Genomic DNA, 26,101 nt, shown 5'->3' with positions numbered 1-26,101 from the left:
CAGCTATTTGAGTTACAGAGGTACTGGTCGAGGATACGGATACTGACTTGCACCAGTTTCGGAATATTTCCCACTTCGATTGGTAGACTCTAAGGGTGGATGTTCTCCTTGCTCTAGCAATCGCTCTGGCTGCCTCCTTCGAAAAGCCTCTAGCTCTCGAGAGTCTTTCGATAGTCTGAAGGCAGTCAGACGAAGAGCGTGGAGGCCTTGGAGTACCTTCTTTACGTGTGGCTGACGTAGAAGGTCCACCCTTAGGGGAAGTGTTCTGGGAACGTCTACTAGCCATCGAAGTACCTCGGTGAACCATTCTCTCGCGGGCCAGAGGGAAGCAACTAGCGTCAACCTTGTCCCTTCGTGAGAGGCGAACTTCTGCAGTACCTTGTTGACAATCTTGAACGGAGGGAATGCATATAGATCTAGATGTGACCAATCTAGGAGAAAGGCATCTATATGAACTGCTGCTGGGTCCGGGATTGGTGAGCAAAATATTGGGAGCCTCTTGGTCATCGAGGTTGCGAAGAGATCTATGGTTGGCTGGCCCCAGGTGGCCCAAAGTCTCTTGCATACATCCTTGTGGAGGGTCCATTATGTTGGAATTATTTGTCCCTTCCGACTGAGACAATCTGCCATGACATTCAAGTTGCCTTGGATGAACCTCGTTACCAGTGATATGTCTAGACCTTTTGACCAGGTGAGGAGGTCCCTTGCGATCTCGTACAACGTCAGAGAGTAGGTCCCTCCTTGCTTGGAGATGTACGCCAAAGCCGTGGTGCTGTCCGAGTTCACCTCCACCACTTTGCCTTGAAGGAGAGACCTGAAGCTTTTCCAGGCCAGACGTACTGCCAGTAGCTCCTTGCAGTTGAAATGCATTGTCCTTTGACTCGAGTTCCATATTCCCGAGCATTCCCGACCGTCTAATGTCGCACCCCAGCCTACGTCCGATGCGTCCGAGAAGAGAACGTGGTTGGGAGTCTGAACAGTCAGGGGAAGACCCTCTCTTAGGTTGATATAGTCCTTTCACCAAGTCAGACAAGACTTTATCTTATCGGAAACCGGGATCGAGACCGCTTCTAGCGTCTCTTTTTCCAGTGAAAAGCTAGATGGTATGGAAGAGGACGGAGGTGTAGTCTTCCTAGTGACACAAATTGATCCACGGATGACAACGTCCCTACCAGACTCATCCACAGCCTGACTGAGCAGCGTTCCTTCTTCAGCATCTTCTGGATGGATAGCAGGGCTGGGGGCTGATCGTCTTGTTCAGCAACGTCCTCATCAGAGGGTTCCTCATCCGAAACTGATGAGGAAACGGCAACGGAGTGGGCAACGTCTGACTCGCTGAATCCGGTCGCACTGGTGGATGCGTGACGGAGCCGGACGCAATATCATGGAACTGCTGCACAGTCTGTGAACTGTCAACAACCATGGGTGCGCGAGGAAGCACAGCGTCAACCCGAAACTGTCTAGACCGTCTGGGTTGTGCAGTCAACACCCTACCGGGTTGCTGAGGTTGACGCACTGCATCACAACAAGTCACCTCTGCTGGTTGTTGAACGTCCTGAACGTCAACAACCACCTCCGAGCGTCGCTTAACGTCAACGTGCGGCTGGCAACCCACACTGGGTCGCATCGGTGGAGGAACCACCTCAACTGGCAGACGCGAGTAGGTTACCTCAGCGTCAACAGGGCGCACAACCGACCGGTTGGAAGGTTGTTGGCCAGAAGGTTCTTCTCCGCATTTAAGTCCTCTATCAAGGACGCAAGCTTGGACTGCATGTCTTGCAGCAAAGCCCATTTAGGGTCTACAGGAGCAGGTGTGGCAACAGACGGGGTTAGCGACTGGGGCGGAACCGTTTACCATCCCTGAAAGCCTTGTTATGCGTGACATAATAGTACAGCAAAACTTCAAAGGCTCGACAACAGCTGAGAAGTTGACCTGTAAACAACTTGGAGCGTCTCCTGGCTAGGCGCCAGGGAGAGTCTACCAGAATTGAGAAGTCTATCTGGGCATAGGCATGAACTCCCAAGCCGAGAACTTCTCTCGTGTCATATCAGACTCTCGCTCTATAAACCAGTTTAAAAGAAGGGAAAGCAAAGGCTGTATCCCCAAAACTCCTCCTGGTGAAAAACCAGTCGCCTAGCCAACGTAACGCTCTCTAGGAGAGCAAGAGAGCACTAGCTTAAAAACAACGGCTTCGAAGTAGCTAGGCCTAGTGTAAGTTCTGACGTTTAGGCGAACGAGGAGCAGCAGTTACAAGATCCGGACGAAGATCCTTAAAAAAATCATCATGATTTAATTAAAGTCCATAGGAGGCTAAGCAGCTTAAGGCTCCTCTCCATCTGTCAGAGTCCTCAAGGGAATATCAGTAGGAGGGAGAACAGCAACTTCCTCATCTACAGGAACCTTGTCCGATAAAAGCTGAGTCTCTCACTGGTGCATTAGTAGCGGACCAGAACGCAACGTCATGTAACTGCTTGACAGTCTGTGAACTGTCAACAACTGAACTGTCAACCACAACAGGTGCGTGAGGACGTACAGCGTCCACTCGAGACTGCTTTGACTGCCTAGACTGAGCAGTCAAAACAACTCTAGAATGCGGAGGTTGACGCACAGCGTCAAAACAAGTCAACTCCGATTGTTAGTGAACGTCTAGAACGTCAATAGGAGCATCAGCCAGTGGCCTAACGTCCAAATGCGGCTGAAAAACCACACGAGACCGCATCGAGTGTGGTTCTAAACAACCTGACTGACGTGACTAAGCTACGCCAACGTCAACAGTAAGCACAAAGGAACGTTAGGTTGGCTGAAAGCCAGGATATCGATGAGATAAACGGCTAGACTCAACGGACTAATCAGCAGAATAGTCTTCCATAAGGGAGGCAAGCATATACTGCATGTTTTGCCATACAACCCCTTAAGGATCAACGGAAATGGTTGTGGTAATAGACGAGGGTAACGTCTGTGACCGCAACACTTTGCCTACAAAAAAAGACTTTCGGAGTCTGTGTTACGCTTTTGTTAGGCGGCGAGCAGTTATCCGATGACTGCATAGGGTCAGAGCTGTCCTAATGGCTGTAACCAGGACGCTGGACCTGTCCTGAAAGGACTGACTTTCGCTTAAGGGCTTCGAAACCTTGTGACAGGTTTCTTATGCGAAAAGCCTACGGATGGCGAGGAGAAACAACGTCTCTCTCGTCTTATGGTAGGGGAGATCTTGGTAAGAAACACCCGATACCATAGAGGGAAAACGTCTGTTCGTTGGTCAAGGCCTCTCAAACCCATAAGTCTTTTGACATTACTTCTCCCCTGGGCTTGGGAGCTTGCAAGAGGTCCCGGACTAGGTGAACGACAGGCACGAACAGACGAACCCTCGGACGCAACACTGTAACACTTTGCGCCTCGGACGCAACACTGTAACACTTTGCGCATATCACTTTATCACTTCGATTTTCTGTTTTGCACTTATTTCTACCTGAAAACACGCAATTCTACCCTTCATTAAAAGGTAGTAATTGCGAAATTAGTCGTATAATGCAAGCTCATTAATACCAGCAAAAAACAGAAAACATATTTTAAGATAAAAAAAAAATCAGTGGCTGGGAAAGAGACTAAACACTAGTTCATATAACTACGTTTTCAATCTCTCACCGCACATAGCCTGGGGACGAGAATAAAAACCTAAAAACGTTTTATCCTTCCTCCCCGTACAGAGACTAGGGACGAGAGTAACACGAGAACAACGTTCCCGCTTGAACGGAACGTTTTCTCTCCTCTCTCTCCCTCCGTCTCTATCTCTCTCTCTCTTTCTCTCTTGATTTCGCACCTAAGAGAAGAGCCCAATTATATATCGTCAAAAAAAACATGTTATTTGACTAAAGGAAAAAACTGAAAGGTTTTTCAAATAAAAAGTTCCTTTAAAATAGAATTTAAAACATTTAAGCTAAGAAAGAATGAACAAAACGTCAGAATCGATTTACTCTTACTGCAAAGTGAAACCGTGATACACTCTCTCTCTATCGTAACGATAGAGCGCATGTTGAACGTCCTGAACGTCAACAACTGCGTAGCATAAAAAACTAAACGTTAGTTCATCTTTGAAAACAGTACGAAGACTATCAAAGAAATTCTTTCATAAAATATTACATTTAAAAAGTTTTAAATCCTTTAAAAGCGATATAAAGGGCTCAATGTTGATTAACTTCGGTTTCCAAGTTAGGACCGCCTACTCTCAGGAAAGGTCTATATAAACAAAGCATTAAAATTTATATTATATGTTTATAAAAAAATCTATAACGTGATAAGATAATTACTAAAAGCCTAAACACACTTCCGTCTAAGGAAAGGGTCGGACATTTAAAAGTGAAAGAAAGTCCATACTCTCTTTGTCACCATAATTAAATCTATCCAAAACGAGTTCAAGTTTTGAGATGAAGATAAAACACCTGCATAGCGAAAGCTCAAAACTAGAATAGTGTACTTCACCAATAGTTGTGAAAACAAATCCAGTTAGCAACAGCGAATTAGTAGGTCTTGCCGGTAGCCCGACAGAGAGAAAATTGAGTTCTTTGTTTACATTGAGTACTGAGTACCTGCACGACAGATGGCGCTGTTGAAGTACACCCCCTACCTGCATAGCGATCGCTGGCGGATTTTTAACGTAGAGTTTTCTGTCGAGCAACAGAGTTGCAGCTTATATAATCACCGGCTAAGTTAAATATTGAAAACTCCAGGTTCTACAGCGAGTATAAGTACGTCTTGTCGTCAATGTCGACAGAGAAGAATTGAAGGTTTTGTTTACATACAAGAGTGGTATCTGGCCGACAGTTGGCGCTGGTGGGCACACCCGCAACCTGCATAGCGATCGCTCGCGAGTTTTTTGAGTATGTTGTCTGTCGAGCCGCAGAGTTGCAGCTATTATATATTCACCGGCTAAGTTTAATATTTAAAAATAGATATTTAAATTGTCCTAACATTTCTGCATTACGCTGTACAAGTTCATGAAACGACTGATGTCTGAGAAAATTTGATATGACAATATCTAACACAAAAGAAAACTAACCCTCAATTCGTGTTTGAAGTCTTCAATAACTTTAAAATGTTCAGTTCCTAGACCTGCTTCTTCATGAGTCTCTCTTAAAGCTGTTTCTCTGTCAGATTCACCAGGGTCCACATGTCCTGAAGTAGTAAAAGGTTATACAGTAATCAATATTCCTATAATAGTCAAGGTACTTGAGACATGCAGCCTAAATCAAGCATACCGTATATTACCGAGTAAAGGGCAGCCTAAATTAAGCATACCGTATATTACCAAATACAGTAAAGGGCAAAATTTTAAGACTGGTTTTAGATGAAGAAAGTCAGGGTTCACCCATTACACGAAAAATACTTTTGGAATCATCGACCTCTGTTGTGTAGTTGTTAGGGTACTGTATTTTAACTGCATATCAATTAATCAATTAATTAGTTCATTATGCATGCTGCATAAGATTTTTTATAATTCTGACCATCCTTTACATTCAGATCTTCCCGGACAGTTCCATCCTGTTCGTAATACTAGGAATGCAATTACAGTAATTCTAATAGTCAGGCCTTCTCCATCATGAGGCTCAATACTACACAATACAGTATTCTAAAAGTTTTATTCCAGCTGTGACAAAGTTGTGGAATGATCTTCCTAATCGGGTAGTTGAATCAGTAGAACTTAAAAGTTCAAACTTGCAACAAATGTTTTTATGTTGAACAAGCTGACATAAGTCCTTTTACCGATTATATATAGAATATGTTTTAATGTTTTTAAAACATTTTATTTTAATTGTTCATTACTTCTTATATCATTTATTTATTTCCTTTCCTCACTGGGCTCTTTTTCTCTGTTGGAGCCGTTGGGCTTATAGCATCTTGCTTTTCCAACTAGGGCTGTAGCTTAGCTAATAAAAATAATAATAATAATAATAAACCTGCTACGCAAGGCTGTGGCCTACGCAAGCAGTGTGTTGAGATAAGCAGTGTGTCTGTCAAGGTAAAAGTTATTACGTCTTTGTAGGAAATAACTGTGGTAACCAACACTTTCCCAATACTGTACCCCCTCACAAGGGTATGGGGACGCAACAGCATTGACACGATACTACATACACTTGAGGGAGCACGGTTTACCCGTAGTGGTTGAAGTAAGTTGTGCAGAGAACCCAGGCTACTGCTTTCCCCATGAGAGGGGCGAATGAAAAGAAAGAGAGCCAGTCATTCCTTTTCATTCACGTAGACTAAAACCAGGTAACAGTGCCCTTAACCTTCCGCTACTTGTCCAATAAGGAGCTTGTGGTATTCAACCAAATGTTGTGCAGTCACCACAGGACCGATAGAGATCGTATCGAGCTCCCGTGTGTCACGTCTTCCAAGTAATGGGCTGTAAAAGTCATACGGCGCTTTCACACCCTTCCTTGTAGAACCTGCGTCACAAGAGTAATCCCTTTTGAAGGACAGGACATAACTATGCCGCTGACATTGTGAGCTCCGGGTTGACATGTTAGAGGACGATCCGGATTCAGAGTAATTGATGATTCTGTGAATCCATACAGAGATGGTGTTTTTGGTGATCCTCCTCTTGGCTCTCCCAATGCTGACGACAAGCAAAGGCACCTGGGGGTGAGCTGTTGCTGTTTTCTTGAGGTAGAGCCTCAAACTCCTCTCTGAGCACAGTAACAGATGATCAGGAACATCGGTAACAGAGAGGCGACTCATTATCCGGATGGGGTCGATTCTAGGATCCATCACCACCGGATTATTTGTCTTGGCAACAAACTCAAGGACAAAGCTGAACGTTACCTCTCCCCCTCCCCTTGAATGGACAATGTCGTATGAGAGACCACGAAGTTCACAGACCCGTTTGGCCGAGGTCAAAGCGAGTAGGAACTCTGTCTTCCAAGCCAGGTGGAGATCTGTTACCTGGTGTAGTGGTTCGTAGGGTGGCCTCTTTACAGACCGGAGAACTCGAACCCTGTTCCAAGGGGGAGGTCTAACTTCCTATTGAGGAAAGGTAAGTTCATAATTCTGTATGAGTACGGAAAAATCTAGTGATGAGGAGATGTCCCTTCCTTTCAGTTTGAAGGCCAGGCTTAGGGGTGAGCGATCAACTTTCACCGCTGAAACTGAAAAAAAGAGTCTTTCCTCTCGCAAATACCAGAATAATTTCACTATTGCTGGAATAGTGGCATCGAGTGGAGAGATACCCTTTCCATGACACCAACCACAGAAGACATTCTACTTTGCCTGATAGACTGCTGCTGAGGATTTCCGCAGATATCCAGACATCCTTTTTGTGAAAATCCTCTCTGAGTGAGGAGGTGCTGGGTAGTCTTCAGGCGTGCAGTTGTAGCGAAGCTACAGTTTTGTGGTAGAAGTCGATGTGCAGTTGTCTGAGTAGATCATGTTGTGGAGGGAGTTCTCTTGGAGGCTCCGTTAGGAACTGCAAAAGGCCCAGAAATTATTCTGCATAAGAACCTATGAGAGTCATTGAGAGGTTGATAGATGTTCTGGCCTTGTTGAATACCCTTTTCATCAGACAGAACAGGGGGAAAGGCATAAACATTGTTGTTGTCCCCACTGTTGTTGTCCCCACCAATGTTGGAATGTATCTTGACAAAGGGCCTTGGGGTCTGGGATTGGGGAGCAGCAGGAGCCTGAAGTTCAGGGCTGTTGCGAACAGATCCACAGTTGGAGAATCCCACAAAGTCAGGACTTTGTAGGCTTCTAGATGATCTAAAGACCATTAGGCACCCATTATTTAAAATACACTGCTCACATTGTCGACGAGCAAACTCCTCTAGCGTAGAATGAAGTGGGCTGATAGCGGTAACGAGCAGACTTTGGCCCATCTCAGTTTTTCTACTACTAGATGGGATAGGGGCTGCGAACAAGTACTTCCTTGTTTGTTGATATGAGCCACTACTGTGATGTTGTCACTTATCACCACCACTAAGTAGCATGCCAGGAACTGATGGGACTGTTGAAGGACAAGAGAAATGGCTTTCATCTCTAAAAGATTTATGTTTTTGTCAAATCCCAGCATGCTTGAGGGTTTCTGTCTATAAGAACAGTCGAATGTCTGCAAAATGCTTCTCAACTTGATTGTAATTCTAGTTGCCATCCAAAAGCCCTACAGGGAGTAGGCCGTGCTGTTATTACAACATATTTACCAAAGTTGGAAATTCAATTACTGTACTTGTTAACACATATGAACATTGGCATCAATGGCAATAAAACAATAACACATTTCTTAATGCAGTTAATTGAACTGGTACTCATCAAGTTGGACTAGTTTGCCGCATAAATTGTGAATAGCATCCTTCTGTTAAAGAAATGACTTATACTGAACCTTATTTTTTGTGTGTGTGACTATGCAACCAAGAGGAGGGGCCTCCAAAAAAACTATTGTAAGTGGTCTCGACTCTCATCCATTTTCATGGATTTAGAATAACAGTGACATACTGTGTATCACCGAGGACTGTAAGTTTTTTTTTTTTTTTTCTGATGCAGAAGTGAGAATTTAGTCAGGTCTAATGTGAAACCTTGTTTTATATTCCCTTTGATCTTGATGCAAGCAATCATTCAAAATACATTGGAAATTAGCCAAGATATGTACTGTATACTATTTATACTTTAATATTTACTGTGTATCTTCTAGATTGAATACTAAGAGGCTCTGCCTAGATATATCTAAGTTGCTGCTTATGGTTGTTGGAGACCCATACTGTCTCACTATTTTCTTTCTCTCAAAATAAATATCTATATTTTTTTCTCTATATCATGTGCATAATGCAAGCAGCAGACCTGTGGTGCCTTACCTCGAATTTTACTTTTATATAGTTCTGTAAAGCTTACACTTAAGCCATTGCTGAGGTGACAATCTGCCCACTTCCAAAGGGCCCATGAGAGACACCAGATGAAACAAATTCAGTCGACCATAACATTCTACTTGTCCTAAAATGGATTGGAATGAAAGAACAATCACAAGACTTCATGAAAAAGATCTGGAAATCCTTTAAACTCTTAGGATACACCCTAAAAGGGACACTTTATTCTTTGGGAAGGGTGGAATCTCCTTTCAGCAACATGTCCCTCATCAATTCTAATTCCATCTTGACCATTTGTCTAAGAAGGGTCTTATTAGGCTTTGCAGTGTCTTCCCAACCACTGAAGCAACAAGCAAACTATGGTCTAGAAGAAAACCTCTTTATGGGTAAGCTGGTGGCATAGTGCTAAGGGATAGATCCCTAATCTACCAACATGACTGAGGGAACTTAGCAAGTTTTTAAATGCCACATCATTGACTGGAGGATCAAAGCCCCTCATTGAAAATTGATTTCGGTAAAAACAAATACATTCCTGGCCATATGCCTGGGTTCCAGACAAGGTCCCCTTCCTCAAAATCTATAGTAGACACCCTCATCAGCAAACCTAAGACTTGGATAGGAAGATATCACCCTCACTGGAGTTTTTACCCGACTCTAAAACCGCACGGTCCAGCCACCGCCAGGTCCTCGGGTTGGACCGAAGAGGGGTGGACAGAAGGTCGCGACTCTCAGGAATAGTAGGGCCTTGGGCGCGATCACCATACAGAGAGAGGAACAATGCCTCAACTATCCAGCAATAACTGAAGCGTTCATAGGGGACGTAAGCTGACCTTATCCAGAAGGAATGATAACCTGCCTAACGGAATTTTGGGTTGGAGACAACCTGATAAGCTGACTAAAACCCCAGGGGAGCATCCAATGGTAACCTCCCAGTGAAGTCTCATCTGATGATCCATGGAGTAAGGTCGTCTCCTCTTCAGGGTCTAAATTATCCAACGAGCCAAAAAATACTACCTAGAAGGGGTCTGGTCCACCCTGACCCCTCTACCAAAACCCCTTCTAGTACTGACAAATTCAATGATGTTGGCCAGATGAGATCTCCCAAATTCCTTACTGGGTAAATACTCAGCGGAACCCACCGTTTTTACATATCTTTTCACCCACATGAAAGGAGATACTGTAAAGTAATTTTCTCTTAAACATGACAAATTCGTGGATAATTTGTATTTTTCCTAACGATACAAACCATAGCTATTTATTTAGGGGTATTACTTCCAGTGAAGCTGAAATGACGAGCCATTAAAATTATCGAATATGGATTTTCATTATAAAATGAAATTTTATTGCATACTTACCAAACAGTTATATAGCTGTAGGTTCCCTACGACGGCAGACAATAGATTCAAAACTACCGCGGTGGCGCCGCCATCGCTGATGTAGGTGACGTCATCTCCCTCCACTCGAGGGAGCTACAGGTACAACTGTCCAGTTAACCTCAATTTGTTCTTCCCAGCCATCCACTAGTGGGGAGGAGGGAGGGCTTTAATTAATAATTGTTTGGTAAGTATGCAATAAAATTTCATTTTATAATGAAAATCCATTTTTATTGCAGTGTCTTACCGAACAATTATATAGCTGATTATCCATTGCAAGGATGGGGGGCTGTGGATGTAAGTTTTACTTCATCAATAACATATGATTATTGAAAATAAAGTAAGCCCAAAAGCATTGTTAGTGCCTGTTGTACCTTACCTTGTAAGAGAGCTACTGCAGGAGAATACTGCCTCTGGTCGGTGGTCATCTTACATAGTAGAGAACTTGGAATATGACCAATGATTGCCTCTACATGGAGGGGAAGATCCTCGTAGTCATGGTGTTCACCGCTGACTTAACGAAGATACAATAAAATATTGCCATTGCCCTGGGCTAAGACCAGAAAATAACCAACATGAAAAAACTGTCACCTACACCAAAATAAAAACCTTTACCCACCAAAACTAACACTAAAATGACTGGTGAGTACTCCAGGTACATTCTACCCCCAGACTTCCCTTTAACTCGTCAACCTTGATACAAGGTAAAACATAGGTTAATAGAGGGAGCAACCCCTATGTTGTTCCTCCCAACACCATCCCAGCTACCATAAGCGGACCGAGAGACTTACAATTTTCAAACACTGTCTCGATTTCTTTCAAATAATGCGTCACAAACACTGATTTAGACCTCCAATAGGTACTTCGCTGGATAGCGGATAGTGACAAGTTGTGTCGAAAAGCAAGAGAAGTCGCTACCGCTCAAACTTCGTGTGCTTTCATTCTCAGTAAAGGAAACACTGCATTGTTAACTTGAGAATGTGCTTCTACAATTAACTCTCACAAAACTCTGTTCTGCGGAGATAATATCTTAATGCCCGCACGGGACATAAGAGTCGTTCTTCTTCTTCCTGGCCTATCAAGTCTGTCAGGTTTTTTAGAACAAATTTTCATGGCCACGGATTAGAAAAGTTGCGCAAATAATGTATGTGTGACGAATCGCAACATTACTTACTTTTACTTTTACGGGTTTATTTCTCGCCCTCCATGAGACACTAAGAGTCTGTTCAGGCAGGTCTTGATGTGTGAAAATAATATCTTTCCAGTTTATATTTTGCTCTGTATCTTTTCAGTTATTCGCTAGTAATTGTATTCAGGCTTAATAGTTTCCTGATCACTATTATAACACTTTCCAAAGAGATAAGTCTTCAGGTTTTTCTTGAAAGCTGCCACATTATTGCCGAAAGAATTTTGATCGTTGACTAACTGTAATATTTTCTTGAATGAGAGCGAACATGTTCTCAAACAAAAAATACAATTATAGAGGCGATCATTTCACCATTGGTTTACCCCTCCTCTTTATGTGAGGAGCTAGTCAGTGTTCATTACACAGAAACGGATGTCTGGTTACCTGTGGGCGGAGTTAGAGACATTTGTAAACGTAATGAAAAGTTGCCCACGCTGTTGCTATCGTTCTTTCAACGTTAGCTAACAACGTTCGTTCAGGACTAATTGTTCGAAACAATAACCCAGTAAGGATAGAATAAAAAGGTCTCGGAAGCCTATCGTGTAAAAAGCAAGTCGTTATACCCAGGGTACAATGACGGGGGAGGCTGCATCCATCAAACAGTAGAACAGAGTTTAAGACAATAGCCTCGCGGTTTTGTCTTAGCTAGAGCGCATGCTCCAGGACGGCCTACGGCCTTCATGAAGTTTAAACAACACCCATTGAAGTTCTGTAAGAACTTCTCAGGAACGAGTCTCCCGAAAAGGGTGAAGTCTTGTATGTGGGAGTTTGCTTCAAGAATGCCAAACATAATTGCCATCGACCGCTTACCCGAAGGGGTTGCCATCGAACGCTTTCTCGCTAGTGAGAAAAACTGCCGTCTAAATCAGGCAAGGCCTGCCAGGGAAATGAACTGGAATGTAAATAATTTTTTATTCCTCGCTCATTTCCGTCTGCTAACCCAACCACTCGAAGTGGGAAGGTGGAGGAAAGATGACGGTGGTTCGTTCGAAAACGAAATGATCGGAGCTGGCGAAATCAGACTAGCTGATATAGTAATCAGCTGGGAGCGTAGAGTGACGTAACAAGTCACACCTTTGGAAGACCCATCCCGTAGAGGGGGGAGGTCGACCATAGAGTTTTCAGAAACCTCTGGATCGCGGAAACCGAGAAATTCGGATGAGAACCTAGGGGTTCAGAATCTATTTGGAATACCTTTCTCACGACCTTAAGGAAATGTTGTGCCGAGAACCCGCAGGAGCTCTGTCACTTATTCCTGACGGAATTTTCAGGAATCGTGTTACGTGACCAGGACCCAAAGAAACTGTGTCATAGTTACCTATAGAGATTCGTAAACCCTTAGGCAGCAGGCATCCCTCTGTCATCATAGTAAAACTCTTGATGATGATGGGCGCGCGCGAACAATTCACGGGATGAGAGTTTGAAAACTCTGTCATAAGAGTTGTTCGTGCACTTCAATTAGTTGTTCGTGCCCACCCAGTTGTCGTCAATATGATCCTGCGCGCCACATAACCATTCTAACGGCAGTACTTGAAGAAGGCGACTTAGTCCGTCCGCCAACACGTTCATTTTTCCCTTACAAATCGAGGGATCAGCGTAACCTGACCAGGTGTAATCACTTTCCCAGAAGAATCAACGCTCGCGTAAATACTTGCGGTGCTGTCGAGAGGCCGAAGCAAAGAGCTCGAAACTGGTAGATCTTGCCCATGAACACAAACCGAAGATATTTCCTGGAGTTCTGATGAATCAGAATGAGGATATATGCGTCCTGCATATCCAGGGATACCATCCAGTCCCCTTGAAGGGATTCCAACACTGAACGAGTCGTTTCCATATTGAATTTGGTCTTCTGGACGAACAAATTCAGTGGGCTTACATCCAGTATGGGCCTCCAGTCCCCCGATAACTTTGGGACTACGAACAGACGGTTGTAAAAACCCCGGGGATGGTCTGTCGCTTATCTCCTCTATGACCGCCTTCTGTACGAGAATCTCTATTTCTCTGGTTAAGACTACCAACTTCTCCGAGCCTGGCGAGTAGGCAGGTAATGTGAGGGGAACATTCCTTTGAAAGGAATGGAGTAACCGAACCGGAGGACTTGTGTCACCCAGGGCTCTGCCCCTATGCGACTCCATTCCTCCCAAAAAAGGCTCCACCTGCCCCCTACTGGAGCATGAAGGATTGAAGAATCACTTGGATGATTTCGTGTCGGGTTTGGTCGAGGACTTGGTTGGGTGTTGTAAATTAAATCGAGGCCTGACGAACGGTCTAGACCTACCCCCTCGAAAGGGTTTCTCCTGCAAAGGTGATACCGAGGTGTTAGTCGCAACAGTCGAGGGTTTAATCCGCTTAGAAGACTGTGCAAGCAAGTCATTAGTAGACTTCTTCTCTAGTGCGGAAAGAATCTTGGTCACTATTTCTTCTGGAAAAAGATGATCCTTGTCGAGAGGAGAAAACAAAAGGGCGGACTTCTGAGATGAAGCGACTCCTTTCGAAAAAAACGAACACCAGATCTGTCTTTTCTTGAGAGTCCCGAATGCAAAGAGAGAAGACAGTTCATCGCAACCATCCCGAACTGATTTGTCGGCACATGACAAAACCCCAAGCCAGTCCGATGCCAGGTCTTCCTGAAGAGTAGAGCAATCCTCTATTTTCGTAGTGAGAGCTCCGATCGTCCAGTCCAAGAAACTCATAATTTCTAAAACCTTGAAAACATTCTTTACCAAATGGTCTAACTCGGGCGATGTAAGGAATATTTTAGCTGCTGCAAACGCGGATCTCCTATTTGCATCCACCAAGCCAGAGAAGTCCCCCTGAGAGGAGGCAGACACTCCCATAGAAGGGGCTTCCCCGGTTACATAGAACCTGTACCTCTTCTTAATAAGTTTTGACGGAGGATAAGCAAAAGTTGCTTTCCCAAGACCTCTCTTGACCTTCAACCAATCTTCTATATCACGAAGCGAATGTTTAGCAGGCTTGGAAAGAACGAGCTTCGAGAGAAGAGAATCGACATTCTTTCTTCTCATCAGGAAAATGGAAGCAGGCGACCTGGGAGGGGCTGCTACGAAGTAATCCGGATACATGTCGAGAAGGTAGCATAAAAGCTTCGAATAACACGAGAGAGGAATAGTGTCCGTTTCTAAGTTCTCCTCGTCATCCGAAGAGATAGGCGATAGAGACGGTTCTTGATTCGACTCATTGTTCTTCGTACCTTGTTTATCTACTTTCATCCAGTTCATCAGTTCTTGCAACTGTCGACATAACGGAACTAAATTCTCTTCTTCTAGTGTTGAAGTCGAAGCAACTGGAGTCGTGGATTTCGACACGATCGACACCGGAGGTGTCGCGCCAGGCCAATTATCTGTCGCATGCGAAGTCGAAGGACAAGGTTCGACAGTTTGATGAGTCACAGATCTCGATGAACTCAGAATCAGTCGTTCCACAACCGAGTCGAAGGCAGCTGTCGCTGTCGTAAGAATACGAGACGAAGTCCACGTAGCTATGCTACACAATGGGCGAGCGATATCTACTTCTCTGTTCCTTTTCAAAGGAGGCAAAGAGAACACCTCTTCAACGGACGTGATACTGAAGAATCATACCACTTACGACGTCTAACCGAAAGCTAATCATGCCACTTACGACGTCTAACCGAAAGCTAATCATTCGACTTACGACGTCTAACCGGGGTCGAATCACTCGACTCTGTCGATAACTGGTCACCAAACGACACACCTTTCCAATGGTGTTTAGTCGAATCCTGCTGTCGCACCACAGGATCGACTGAGGAAGTGACTGTCTGTGGGCAAACCCCGACAGTCTCTCTTGGACCTCCGGTATGTCTTCTCCCCGAGGTGGGGGAGCGGGACGGTGACCTTCGCCTAGGAGAACTATCGGGACAAACAGCCACCCTCTTCGACTGCACTGAACTGACACTTTTCACTTCACTAGAAGTCTTTCCTAAAAAAGACTTTACAGATAATCCTAACTGCATTACCGTATTAGCTAAAACATCAAATTTCTTTTCAAATTTAGATTCGACACTGGCAATGGTGTCAGGAAAACTCCACGGGAAGTTGGCAAAGGAGTTGCACGAACAGGAGAAGGAGGACTCAAGATCGGAGACATAATGAGAGGAGAAGGAAAAGGAATAGGAACAGGTGCTTCGATAGACGAAACAGAAGAGGCTAAACTAGACTTATTTTCAGCTCTAAGAGCCGCCTTCCTCTTCCTATCCTTAATTACTTTCCCCAAGTGAGAAACAAAAACTTTCCACTGTTGTTCACTCCAATCCTTGCATTCATCACAAGTCAATTCTTTAGAGCACTCGCAACCCCTACACTTAATGCACTTAGTGTGCGAATCATAAATGAATTTAACTAACCTAGTTTTGCACCCTCCGGCGCAAAACCTAACTACTGAAGGACTAGAGTCCGACATGATGGTATGACCACAAAATTGTAGAAAAGAAAATTCAGCTTCAATCCTACAACACGGAGTTTGAATACTTCACCGACATTGGAGAGATGATGCTCCCCAACAAATGAAGAAAAAAGTCTGCACCGACCACCGATGTTCACCAGAAGCCGGCAGAGAACGAACTGAGGTTAACTGGTCAGTTGTACCTATAGCTCCCTCGAGTGGAGGGAGATGACGTCACCTACATCAGCGATGGCGGCGCCACCGCGGTAGTTTTGAATCTATTGTCTGCCGTCGTAGGGAACCTACAGCTATATAATTGTTCGGTAAGACACTGCAATAAAATTGTCATTTGTTCTGTGACTGGAATACAAACCTATGCTATTGATTTAGGGGTGACTCACCCATTAAGAAGGGTGGACAGCCCTGCCAATCTAGCTTTTGGCTTTACCCGGGGGTTCCTTATCTGGGTATGTTAGTACTCACTAAAACCTTGCTACGCAAGGTACGCAGCCTACGGAAACTGTATGTTGAGATATTTCTAAGTGTGACTATCTGGGTAAAGTTATTCCAAGTCTTTTTGTAAGAAAAACTGTTAAAACCAAGACTTTCCCAATACCACCTCGCCAGGGTATGGAGACGCAACAGTATTAGCTTAATACTAAGGTACACAAGGAAGCATAGTTTACCTGCAGTGGTTTGAGGTCAGCTTAGGCAGAGAACCCAGGATGCTGCTTTCCCCAAGAGAGGGGAGGATGAAGACCCAGTCAAACCTTTTCATTCACGCAGACTATAACCGGGTAACAGGGCCCTCAACCTTCTGCTACTTGTCCAATAAGGAGCTTGAGGTATACAACCAGCTGTTGTACAGCCACCACAGGACCTATAGAGATCGTATCGAGTTCCTGTGGGTCACGTCTTGCAGGTGAAAGGTTGTGAAAGTTACCTGAAGCATTCACACCCTTGCTTGTAGAACTTGCATCACAGAGTAATCTCTTTAGAAGGGCCAGGGGCATAGCTATGCCCCCGACATCGTGGGTCGACGTGTTGGACGAGGATCTGAATTCAGAGCGTAATTGATGACTCTGTGAATCCAGCAGAGATGATGTTTTAGTGATTCTCCTCTTGTTTCTCCCAGTCCTGATGACAAGAGAAGGCACCCGGGTGGGCTGTTCCCGTTCTCTTGAGGTAGAGCCTCAAACCTCACCGCGGTAGAGTAACAGATGATCTGGATCGTCAGTTACTGAGTGGAGATTTGTTGTCTAGGATCCGTCACCTCTGGATACTGTGTCTGGCAACAAACTCAGGGACGAAACTGAACGTTGCCTTTCACCCTTCTCATGAATGGGCGACGTTAAAAGAGAGACCATGAAGTTCCTTGACTCGTTTGGCTGCTGTCAAAGTGTGTAGGAACACTTGTCTTCTAAACCAGTTGAAAATTAGTTGCCTGGTGAAATAGACCGTAGGAGGTCTCCTTAGAGACCGGAGAACTCGCACCATGTTCCGAGAGGGAGGTCTCAATTCCGACTGGGAAAAGGCAAGTTTGTAAGTCTGCATGAGTTAGGAAAGATCTAGCGATGAGGGGATGTCCCTTCCTTTCAATTTGAAGGCGAGGCTCAAGGTTGACAATGCTGAAACTGAAAAGGGGGTCTTTTTCTCCTGCATATACACGAGGATTCCGCTATTGCTGGAATAGAGGTATCGAGTGGAGAGATACGCTTTCCCATGAAACCAACCACAGAAGACGTTATACTTTGCCTGGTAGTCTGATGCTGAGGAATTCCTCAGATATCCAGACAACCTCTTCGCAACTTATTGTGAAAAGTCTCTCTGAGAGAGGAGGTGCTGAGTAATCTCCAGGCTTACAATCATAGCAAAGCTATAGCTTGTGGTAGATGTCAAAGTGTGGTTGTCTGTGACGTGGAGAGGGTTCTCTTGGAGGCTCTATCAGGAACTGCAGAAGGTTTGGAAACCATTCTGTGTAATGCCATAGTGGAGCTACGAGAGCCATTGAGAGGCTGACCAATGTTCAAACCTTGTTGAGTATCCTTCTCTTCAGACAAAAACAGGGACGAGACGTAAACATTATTGTTGTACCCACCGTTTTTGGCATGCTTCTTGCCAGAGAGCCTTGGGGTTTAGGACTGGGGATCAGCGGAAGCCTGAGGTTCAAGGTATTCCGAACAGATCCAGAGTTGGAGAACCCCGTAATGTCAGGACTTTGTGGGCTACAAGGTGATCCAAGGACCATTCGGTACACCTCATCTGAGATGCTGTGCATAGATTACTGACGAGCACATTCCTCTAGTCTGGAATGAAGCGGGCTGATAGTGGTAACAAGCGGACTTTGGCCTATCTTAGTATTTATATTGTTAGATGGGAAGAGGCTGCGAGCAAGTTCCCTCTTGCTTGTTGATGTCAGCCCCTAAGTGGTGTTGTTGCTCATCACACTACTGAGTGGTCCATTAGGAACTGATGAGGCTGTTGAAGGACTGGAAAGTTGGCCTTCATCTCTTAAGAGATTCAAGTAAGGATACTTTTGGACTCTCTCTGGAGGCCTGAGGCCTGTGGTGCAGCACTATGGTCCTTCCTCCCTTCTTTTGCTGTGTCTAAGCACAGCATCAAGTCCGAGGGGTGGGGAAGGATGAGAAGGTTACACCACTCCGTACATTCTCGACTGAAACCCATCCCTTGAGGTTCGTCCAAGCTTCTGGTCCCATGGTGATCAGAATGTCCAGGGAATTGAAGGCCTGATTCCAATTGGACTCAAGCTGCCACAGGAGAGAACGAATCCTGAGGCGGCCGTAGGAAGCTAGATAGGCCAGGAATGATAGGTGTCCGAGGAGAAATAGCCCAATATACCAGTCTTCTGAGAGGGAAGTAGGGAAGACTTCCAAAGGTTTACCATGATCACCCGATCTTGGTAAAAAGACTTCAGAAGTTCCGGTGATAACGCAAGGTTACCACCGAGTCTACTAGGGTCAATCAGTCATCCAAAAAACGGAGGAGATGGAAGCCAATCCTGTGAGCCCCGAATGGGTGCTGTGAAATGATCGAAGCACAGTGCCCTGAACTGGTATTTCTTGTTTGTCTAGCCAGAATTTCCGATACTTCCTAGAAGATGGATGGTTTGGGCCTGGAAGTATGCGTACTTTAGGTCCAGCACCCACACGAAGACCTGTGGTCTTACCCCTTGTCCGTACTTCTCCAACATGGTGTGGACATCGACCCAAAGGGACAGCTCCTTGCGGATCCTTTCACATGAGAGATTGTTGATGCTGGGGTCTTGACTCGTGGAGGAAAGGATGGGATGCAATACCCTGTGTAAGGATTCTTCCCTGGGAGAGAACTCCTTTTTGATAGAAGTGGGTAAGGAAACGCTTGACCCTACCATGCGCCCTGACGGGATTGATGCTATTCCTTAGAACAGCATCGGTCGGGGGAATGTTAACCAATGGTCAACTGCTGGGTATTGTGGCTACTGTGCAGTTGGAGCGTGCTCGCAAGTAGTCACCTGTCGACAAGCCGCTGAGGGGGGCAGTCGATCACCTGCCGATCGCTTTAGTGGATTGGTGTAATGGCAAACGGCGAGTAGCGAAAAGTGTGTTGTTTGCCTTCCTATCTAGGGAACCACGGGCAGAGGTTGACTAATAAGTCTGAGTGATGAACTGCTGGTGAACGGCGAACTGCCAACGATCGGTGAATCGACGATCTGTGAGCCAAAGATGGTAACTGACAGGCAGATGAAGGCTATCTGGTCAGTCAGCCAAGAAAGGTTGGCGATTAACGAGTTGACGATCGGCTTGTAGAGCCCTGAGAGACAGCAGAATGGTTTTAATGATCATCAGTTGGTGATTGGTGAGCCACTGACGATCAGCGTTCGATCGAGGACTGGCGATCGGCGAGCTAGAGATAAGCAAGCTGACGATTGGCTGGTCAGAGATCTGCGAGCTGAGGTCGATGATCAAAGAAAAATGACCTGGCAATCGGCGATCGGATATCATTAGCAATTGGCGAGACTAGAGGTCAATGATCAGAGAAAGATGAGCTACCAATTGGCGATCGGCGAGCTGGCGATCAGCAAACGGTGATCTAGCGATCAGTCGGTTGATAATTTCTCATTGGTGGAAGATGAGCTAAAAATTGGCGATGGGCGGACTAGTGAACGACTGTCAGTAAGCTAGTGATCAACGACCTGGCAATTAGAGGTCTCTCTCTTTTCCGATTAATAGGTGGGGAGCTACCAGGTTTTTGTACCTTCCCCACTACAGGTGGACCTGGTAACTTGGTTTCAAGTGGATTTCCATTAAATCAGGGAAGGACATGGCCTGGGACAGGTTAGTACTATCCTTTGTAATGGGGGATTAAGGTTGGATAGTGGTGGGCAATGTCTTTTTGTTGAAAGATAATGGTAAATCTTTAAGAAGAGATATTCTTGCCTTTTTATGCAGCACTTCATCAGTAGATGGTAAATTTCTTTTTCGAGAACTACTTACAGTAGTAGGTGGGTTAGGCTACTCCCGAAGAACTTTTTCTCATTTTTAATGTCTTTGCATAGGTGGTCGATTTATCTAATAATCTCTTTTGGCATGCACTACGCTTACATGTTCAATAATTGATTTATTGAGGATAACTTCTTCTAACTTATATAACTGGCAGCTCCTATCATTATATTTATGATTAGAGTTGCAGCTGAAGCACCTTGCCTCAAGTGTACATTTTCTATTGTAAAGATTGGAGCAAGTATTACAAATTTTATCCTTCTTACAAACTTTGGAAGGATGCCCCAATATAAAGCAATTAAAACATTGCATTGGCTTCTGCTTAAAAGGTCGAACACTAATCCTTCCATTTTCTATGTCAATATGGAAAGGTACATCAGCATCCTGCAAAGTAAGGATAATCATTGATGTACTTTCCACACTGATAATGGACACATAGCCAATATCTCTTTCATAAATTCATATAGATCTCTATTGAAAACCACTCCCCTTCCATGGCTAAAGTTTAGATGGGGCTTGATGTCCAACTTTATATCAACATTGTCTGTCTTTAAATTGGACAATATAACAAAGTGTGTGTATGACTTGGCATTTATCAAGTAATTTTTCTTACCAAATCGAGATATATCTTCAGGTGCAATCGTTCCTACCTTCCTCTGAAGAAATTTGCAGATCTTAAAATAATTTTCCGTACCTCCTGTAGATTGAGCAACAAGCCACATTAGTTAAGTTTTTAACAAGATAAACAACTGACTGCTGAGTGGAAGATAAGTCTCACCCACCCAACAGGTAGTGCTACCGTCACTTTGATCTTTGACCTAGAACTTATGGATTGGTTGAAGCAAGCAGTGTAACTTAAAGGTAAAGGTCCTAGTACTAGCTCCAGCCCATGCACTAGGACTAAGGAGAAAAAGCCCAAGGCCACGGTACCACTTGGTTGTCGTCCACTCCCCTTTGAAAGAGGTGGTACCGTAGGGAGCCCTCTCCATATACGGTAGTTATGATTGGCCTTCCAGACTCTCTTGTACTTCTTCATCTTCTATGAAGCATCAGAATCAATATGAGAAGTCAAAGAGGAAGAGAAGTTTAAAGAAAAAGAGGAACATGCACAATTTTTCCTCTTACCAGCCCTCACCTCAGGCTCTGCAAGGAGAAGAGTAGAGGTCTGAGTGACCTTCGATGACAAAGCTATATCCCCGGGGAAGAAACCCCACTGGTTGCTCCAACAGGAATCATAACTGGAAAACACTTATTACAGGCATAGAGCGAGAGAGAACCACAGGCAGAAGGCAGGGGTGACAGGAACAGAGGTAACAGGCACTAGGGGTGACACACTTAGGGAGCACTGCATATAGGGATCACCAAAGGGGTCATTGGTAACGGGGTCAATGACACTGCTGGCATTGAAATCACTGGTGTCACCAATGAGGTACTGGCATTGGGGTCATGGGCTCAAAGTAACCTTAGCTACTTGCTCCTTCAAAAATATATCAAGGGCCTACCTGCAAGACCTAAGAAAGCAGGTCACTTGTTGGTGGTGGAGTGCAGCGATCAGCTCACACTCCACAAAACCTGAAAAACTCCTCAATGTTTATCTGAGTTCTAGGTGCTCCTGAAACATACTCCGCATATCCAAGACAGAAGCGTATAACCAGAAGCTAATCGAATTGCATTCTTGAAGAGGAGAGCAAAGTGTTAACAGTGTCCAGAAATTCATGGGCTCACCAAGAATAAAACCAGGGAAGACTTGGTCTTCTCACTCCTAAACACAAAGGCTCACCTATGGGAAGCTATGATCTACATTTGGTAAAAAAAAGGGGGGGAATAATTGTAAACAATTATGCCCTTCAGTAGTGATTGGATTAATCACTGGTTTGCAATCCTACTTTATTTCATTACTATATACGCAGGTAAACTAAAAGGTATAAGAAACAGAATAAATAACCATGGATGGAACACAATACAGTAGTACTGTGCGTCTGTACTCGTTGCAGTCTAAGACAAAAGTGAAGAGTCTTCGACAGGCAGGTATTTACTTCCTCGTTAACGAATTCAACAGCTGTTCCAGCTACGCTGATTGATGGATTGTATTAATTGATTGATTTTGAGTTTTCTGGCATCCTCACATCGAAGGTCATTGATGCCAAACCAACTATGATGAAGACATTCCCTATTTTAAAGGATGAAAGGCTTATATACGCATAGTAACAAACATAGACAATATGTGGGGAGAGCATGTCAGTACAGTACACCACTGCATCCAAAGTCAAAGTGAAGGTAGGTTATGCTACCTACACTACCTGCTGGGTGAGCAGGGCCTACCAGCCACCCAAAAGCAGGCAATGTTTAACGCTTAAAAAACTTAATGGCAGTTCGAGCTTCACTGAAGTTATATTCCTACCTATTAAAGGTTAAAGGTTTGTATTGCAACATATAAGAACAAATACAAATTACAGTAATGTACTACTGTATTTAAAATTTCTGATGTGAATACTGGGAATGCATATATTGTTTATCAGGAAACAAGTGTGTATCCTTGTCTTCTTCCTTTGATATCTACCTGAAAATTTCTTTCAAAACAATAGCAAAAGATTAAAGCAGCCAGTTTATGCAGCAGCAGAGCAGTACATCTGTACTGAGCTGCAGTTAAACTCAAAGTGAGGATTGCTTTACCTGGCAGCTAGCAATTACAACTGCCTCATTAAAAGTTTAAAAGACTGTTTCTAGCTTAACTGAATCCATACTCTTACTAAGGGATGATAGTTTGTATTTAACAATAAAATATGCAGCTGTTTTCTAGTCCACTGGAGGACAAAGGCCTCAGATATGTCCTTAAGTCCTGTCTGGGGTTTGGCCAATTTTCATCACCATGCTAGCCAACTGCAGATTGGCAATAGTGAAAGACTTGTCTGATCGCTAACAACAAACCAACCTAGTATGGTGGCCCTGACTAGTACAGCTTTGCTGATCATGGTAATACACAAAACCTTTCACCACGTTAAGGTACCCCGACTCAGAAAGGGTTTGTTTTCATGTACTTACAAATGGCATACAGTACATAATTTAGCTAAAGTCCTAGCATCATAACTTCAACATAATAGCTTTAGAAAATCAAAGAACTGTACCTAAATAATTCCAACATCCAAGATAATGAGTAAATCACCTTTTGGTGGAGTCCAGTGATGAATTCCATACGAAGTTTGCATTAATAGATACTCTATTTCTGCCGCCATTCGTCGAAAGATTATAAGACCAGCTGCTCGTAACTCTGCCATATTCTCTATGAAAAAAAAAATCAATAAAAATCAAAGACCTTTAAATGCACAGAAATAACTATCAAAATATGACAAATTCGTAGATAATTTGTATTTTTCCTAACTATACAAACCTTAGCTATTTACTAGGGGTTATACTTTTGGCGGAGCTGAAATGACGACCCGTTAAAATTTAGCGAGGGTTAGCTACCCACACCGCTAGTTAGCGGGGGTAGGGCGAGGGTAGCTTGCTACCACTCCTGTTCACACACCTGTGATTTAGTCACTTTGCTCGGAGGTAGGACTTCAAGGGGGATAGGGATGGCGGCCAAGTTTGTATAAATAGCTAAGGTTCGTATAGTTAGGAAAAATACAAATTATCTACGAATTTGTCATTTGTTCCGTAACTGGAATACAAACCATGCTATTTATTAGGGGTGACTCACCCATTAGGAAGGGTGAACGTCCCTGCCAATCTGGCTTTTGGTTTTACCCGGGGGTTCCTAATCTGAGTATGTTAGTACTCAAAAATAAGGAGTCCCTGCCCTCGCTAAAACCTTGCTAGGCAAGGTCCGCTGCCTACGCAAGCTGTGTGTTGAGACGTGCAGAAGTGTGACTGTCTAGGTAAAGTTATTCCGAGTCTATGTAGGAAAAATGATATTTTAATTATAAAATAAATTTTTGAATATACTTACCCGGTGAATATATAGCTGCAACTCTGTTGCTCGACAGACAAACTCTACGGAAAAAACTCGCCAGCGATCGCTACACAGGTTGCGGGTGTGCCCAACAGCGCCATCTGTCGACCAGATACCCAGCTCTTATGTAAACAAAGACTCAATTTTCTCCTCATCCCACTGCGTCTCTATTGGGGAGGAAGGGAGGGTCATTTAATTTATATATTCACCGGGTAAGTATATTCAAAAATTTATTTTATAATTAAAATATCATTTTTAAATATTTAACTTAGCCGGTGAATATATAGCTGATTCACACCCAGGATGGTGGGTAGAGACCAGTAATATATTTTTACATTTTATGAGCTAAGAGTTTTTTATTTCATTTTAGAAGTTATCAAAATAACAAAAACAAAATAAATAGGTACCTGGTAAGGAAGTCGACTTGAACAATTACTCTGCCTTTTAAGTACGTCTTCCTTACGGAGCCTCGCGATCCTCTTAGGATGCTGATCGACCCCTAGGAGCTGAAGTATCAAGGGTTGCAACCCATACAACAGGACCTCATCAAACCCCTAATCTAGGCGCTCTCAAGAAATGACTTTGACCACCCGCCAAATCAACCAGGATGCGAAAGGCTTCTTAGCCTTCCGGACAACCCATAAAAACAACATTAAAAACATTTCAAGAGAAAGATTAAAAGGGTATGGAATTAGGGAATTGTAGTGGTTGAGCCCTCACCCACTACTGCACTCACTGCTACGAATGGTCCCAGTGTGTAGCAGTCCTCGTAAAGAGACTGGACATCCTTTAGATAAAAAGACGCGAACACTGACTTGCTTCTCCAATAGGTTGCGTCCATTATACTTCGCAGAGATCTATTTTGCTTAAAGGCCACGGAAGTTGCAACAGCTCTAACTTCGTGCGTCTTCACCTTAAGCAAAGCTTGGTCTTCCTCACTCAGATGTGAATGAGCTTCTCGTATTAACAGTCTGATAAAGTAGGATAAAGCATTCTTTGACATAGGCAAAGATGGTTTCTTAACTGAACACCATAAAGCTTCAGATTGGCCTCGTAAAGGTTTAGTGCGCTTTAAATAGAACTTAAGAGCTCTTACAGGGCATAAGACTCTTTCTAGTTCATTGCCTACAATCTCCGATAAGCTGGGAATATCGAACGATTTAGGCCAAGGTCGAGAAGGCAGCTCATTTTTGGCTAGAAAACCAAGTTGTAGCGAACATGTGGCTTTTTCTGACGAAAATCCGATGTTCTTGCTGAAGGCATGAATCTCACTGACTCTTTTAGCTGAGGCTAAGCATACCAGGAAAAGTGTCTTTAAAGTGAGATCTTTCAGGGAGGCTGATTGTAGCGGCTCAAACCTGTCTGACATGAGGAATCTTAGTACCACGTCTAAATTCCAACCAGGTGTAACCAAACGACGCTCCTTAGTGGTCTCAAAAGACTTAAGGAGGTCTTGAAGATCTTTATTGTTGGAAAGATCTGAGCCTCTATGCCGGAAGACCGATGCCAACATGCTTCTGTAGCCCTTGATAGTGGGAGCTGAAAGGGATCGTCCTTTTCTCAGGTATAAGAGAAAGTCAGCTATTTGAGCTACAGAGGTACTGGTCGAGGATACAGAGACTGACTTGCACCAGTCTCGGAAGACTTCCCACTTCGATTGGTAGACTCTAATGGTGGATGCTCTCCTTGCTCTAGCAATCGCTTCGAAAAGCCTCTAGCTCTCGAGAGTCTTTCGATAGTCTGAAGGCAGTCAGACGAAGAGCGAGGAGGCTTTGGTGTACCTTCTTTACGTGCGCCTGACGTAGAAGGTCCACCCTTAGAGGAA

The 26,101-nt window shown here is 44.1% G+C and overlaps 1 protein-coding gene across 1 annotated transcript in view; it reads right to left on the bottom strand.

Annotated features, from left to right (window-relative positions):
* Positions 1–26,101, bottom strand: part of Datp (purine phosphoribosyltransferase family protein Apf) — a 96,543-nt gene that overhangs the window by 17,107 nt on the left and 53,335 nt on the right. Inside the window, exons 2-3 of the mRNA XM_068362744.1 lie at positions 23,488–23,604; positions 5,058–5,173 (exon numbers count right to left, since the gene is read on the bottom strand). Of these exons, the coding sequence (XP_068218845.1) occupies positions 5,058–5,173; positions 23,488–23,599 (228 nt within the window). The 5' untranslated portion in view covers positions 23,600–23,604. The remainder of the gene's footprint in view (positions 1–5,057; positions 5,174–23,487; positions 23,605–26,101) is intronic.

The sequence above is a fragment of the Palaemon carinicauda genome, chromosome 39 (assembly GCF_036898095.1).
Source record: "Palaemon carinicauda isolate YSFRI2023 chromosome 39, ASM3689809v2, whole genome shotgun sequence".
In the NCBI taxonomy this organism is placed as follows: domain Eukaryota; kingdom Metazoa; phylum Arthropoda; class Malacostraca; order Decapoda; family Palaemonidae; genus Palaemon; species Palaemon carinicauda.
Note: the sequence above shows the minus strand (reverse complement) of the source record. Positions and strands in the feature narration are given on the sequence as shown.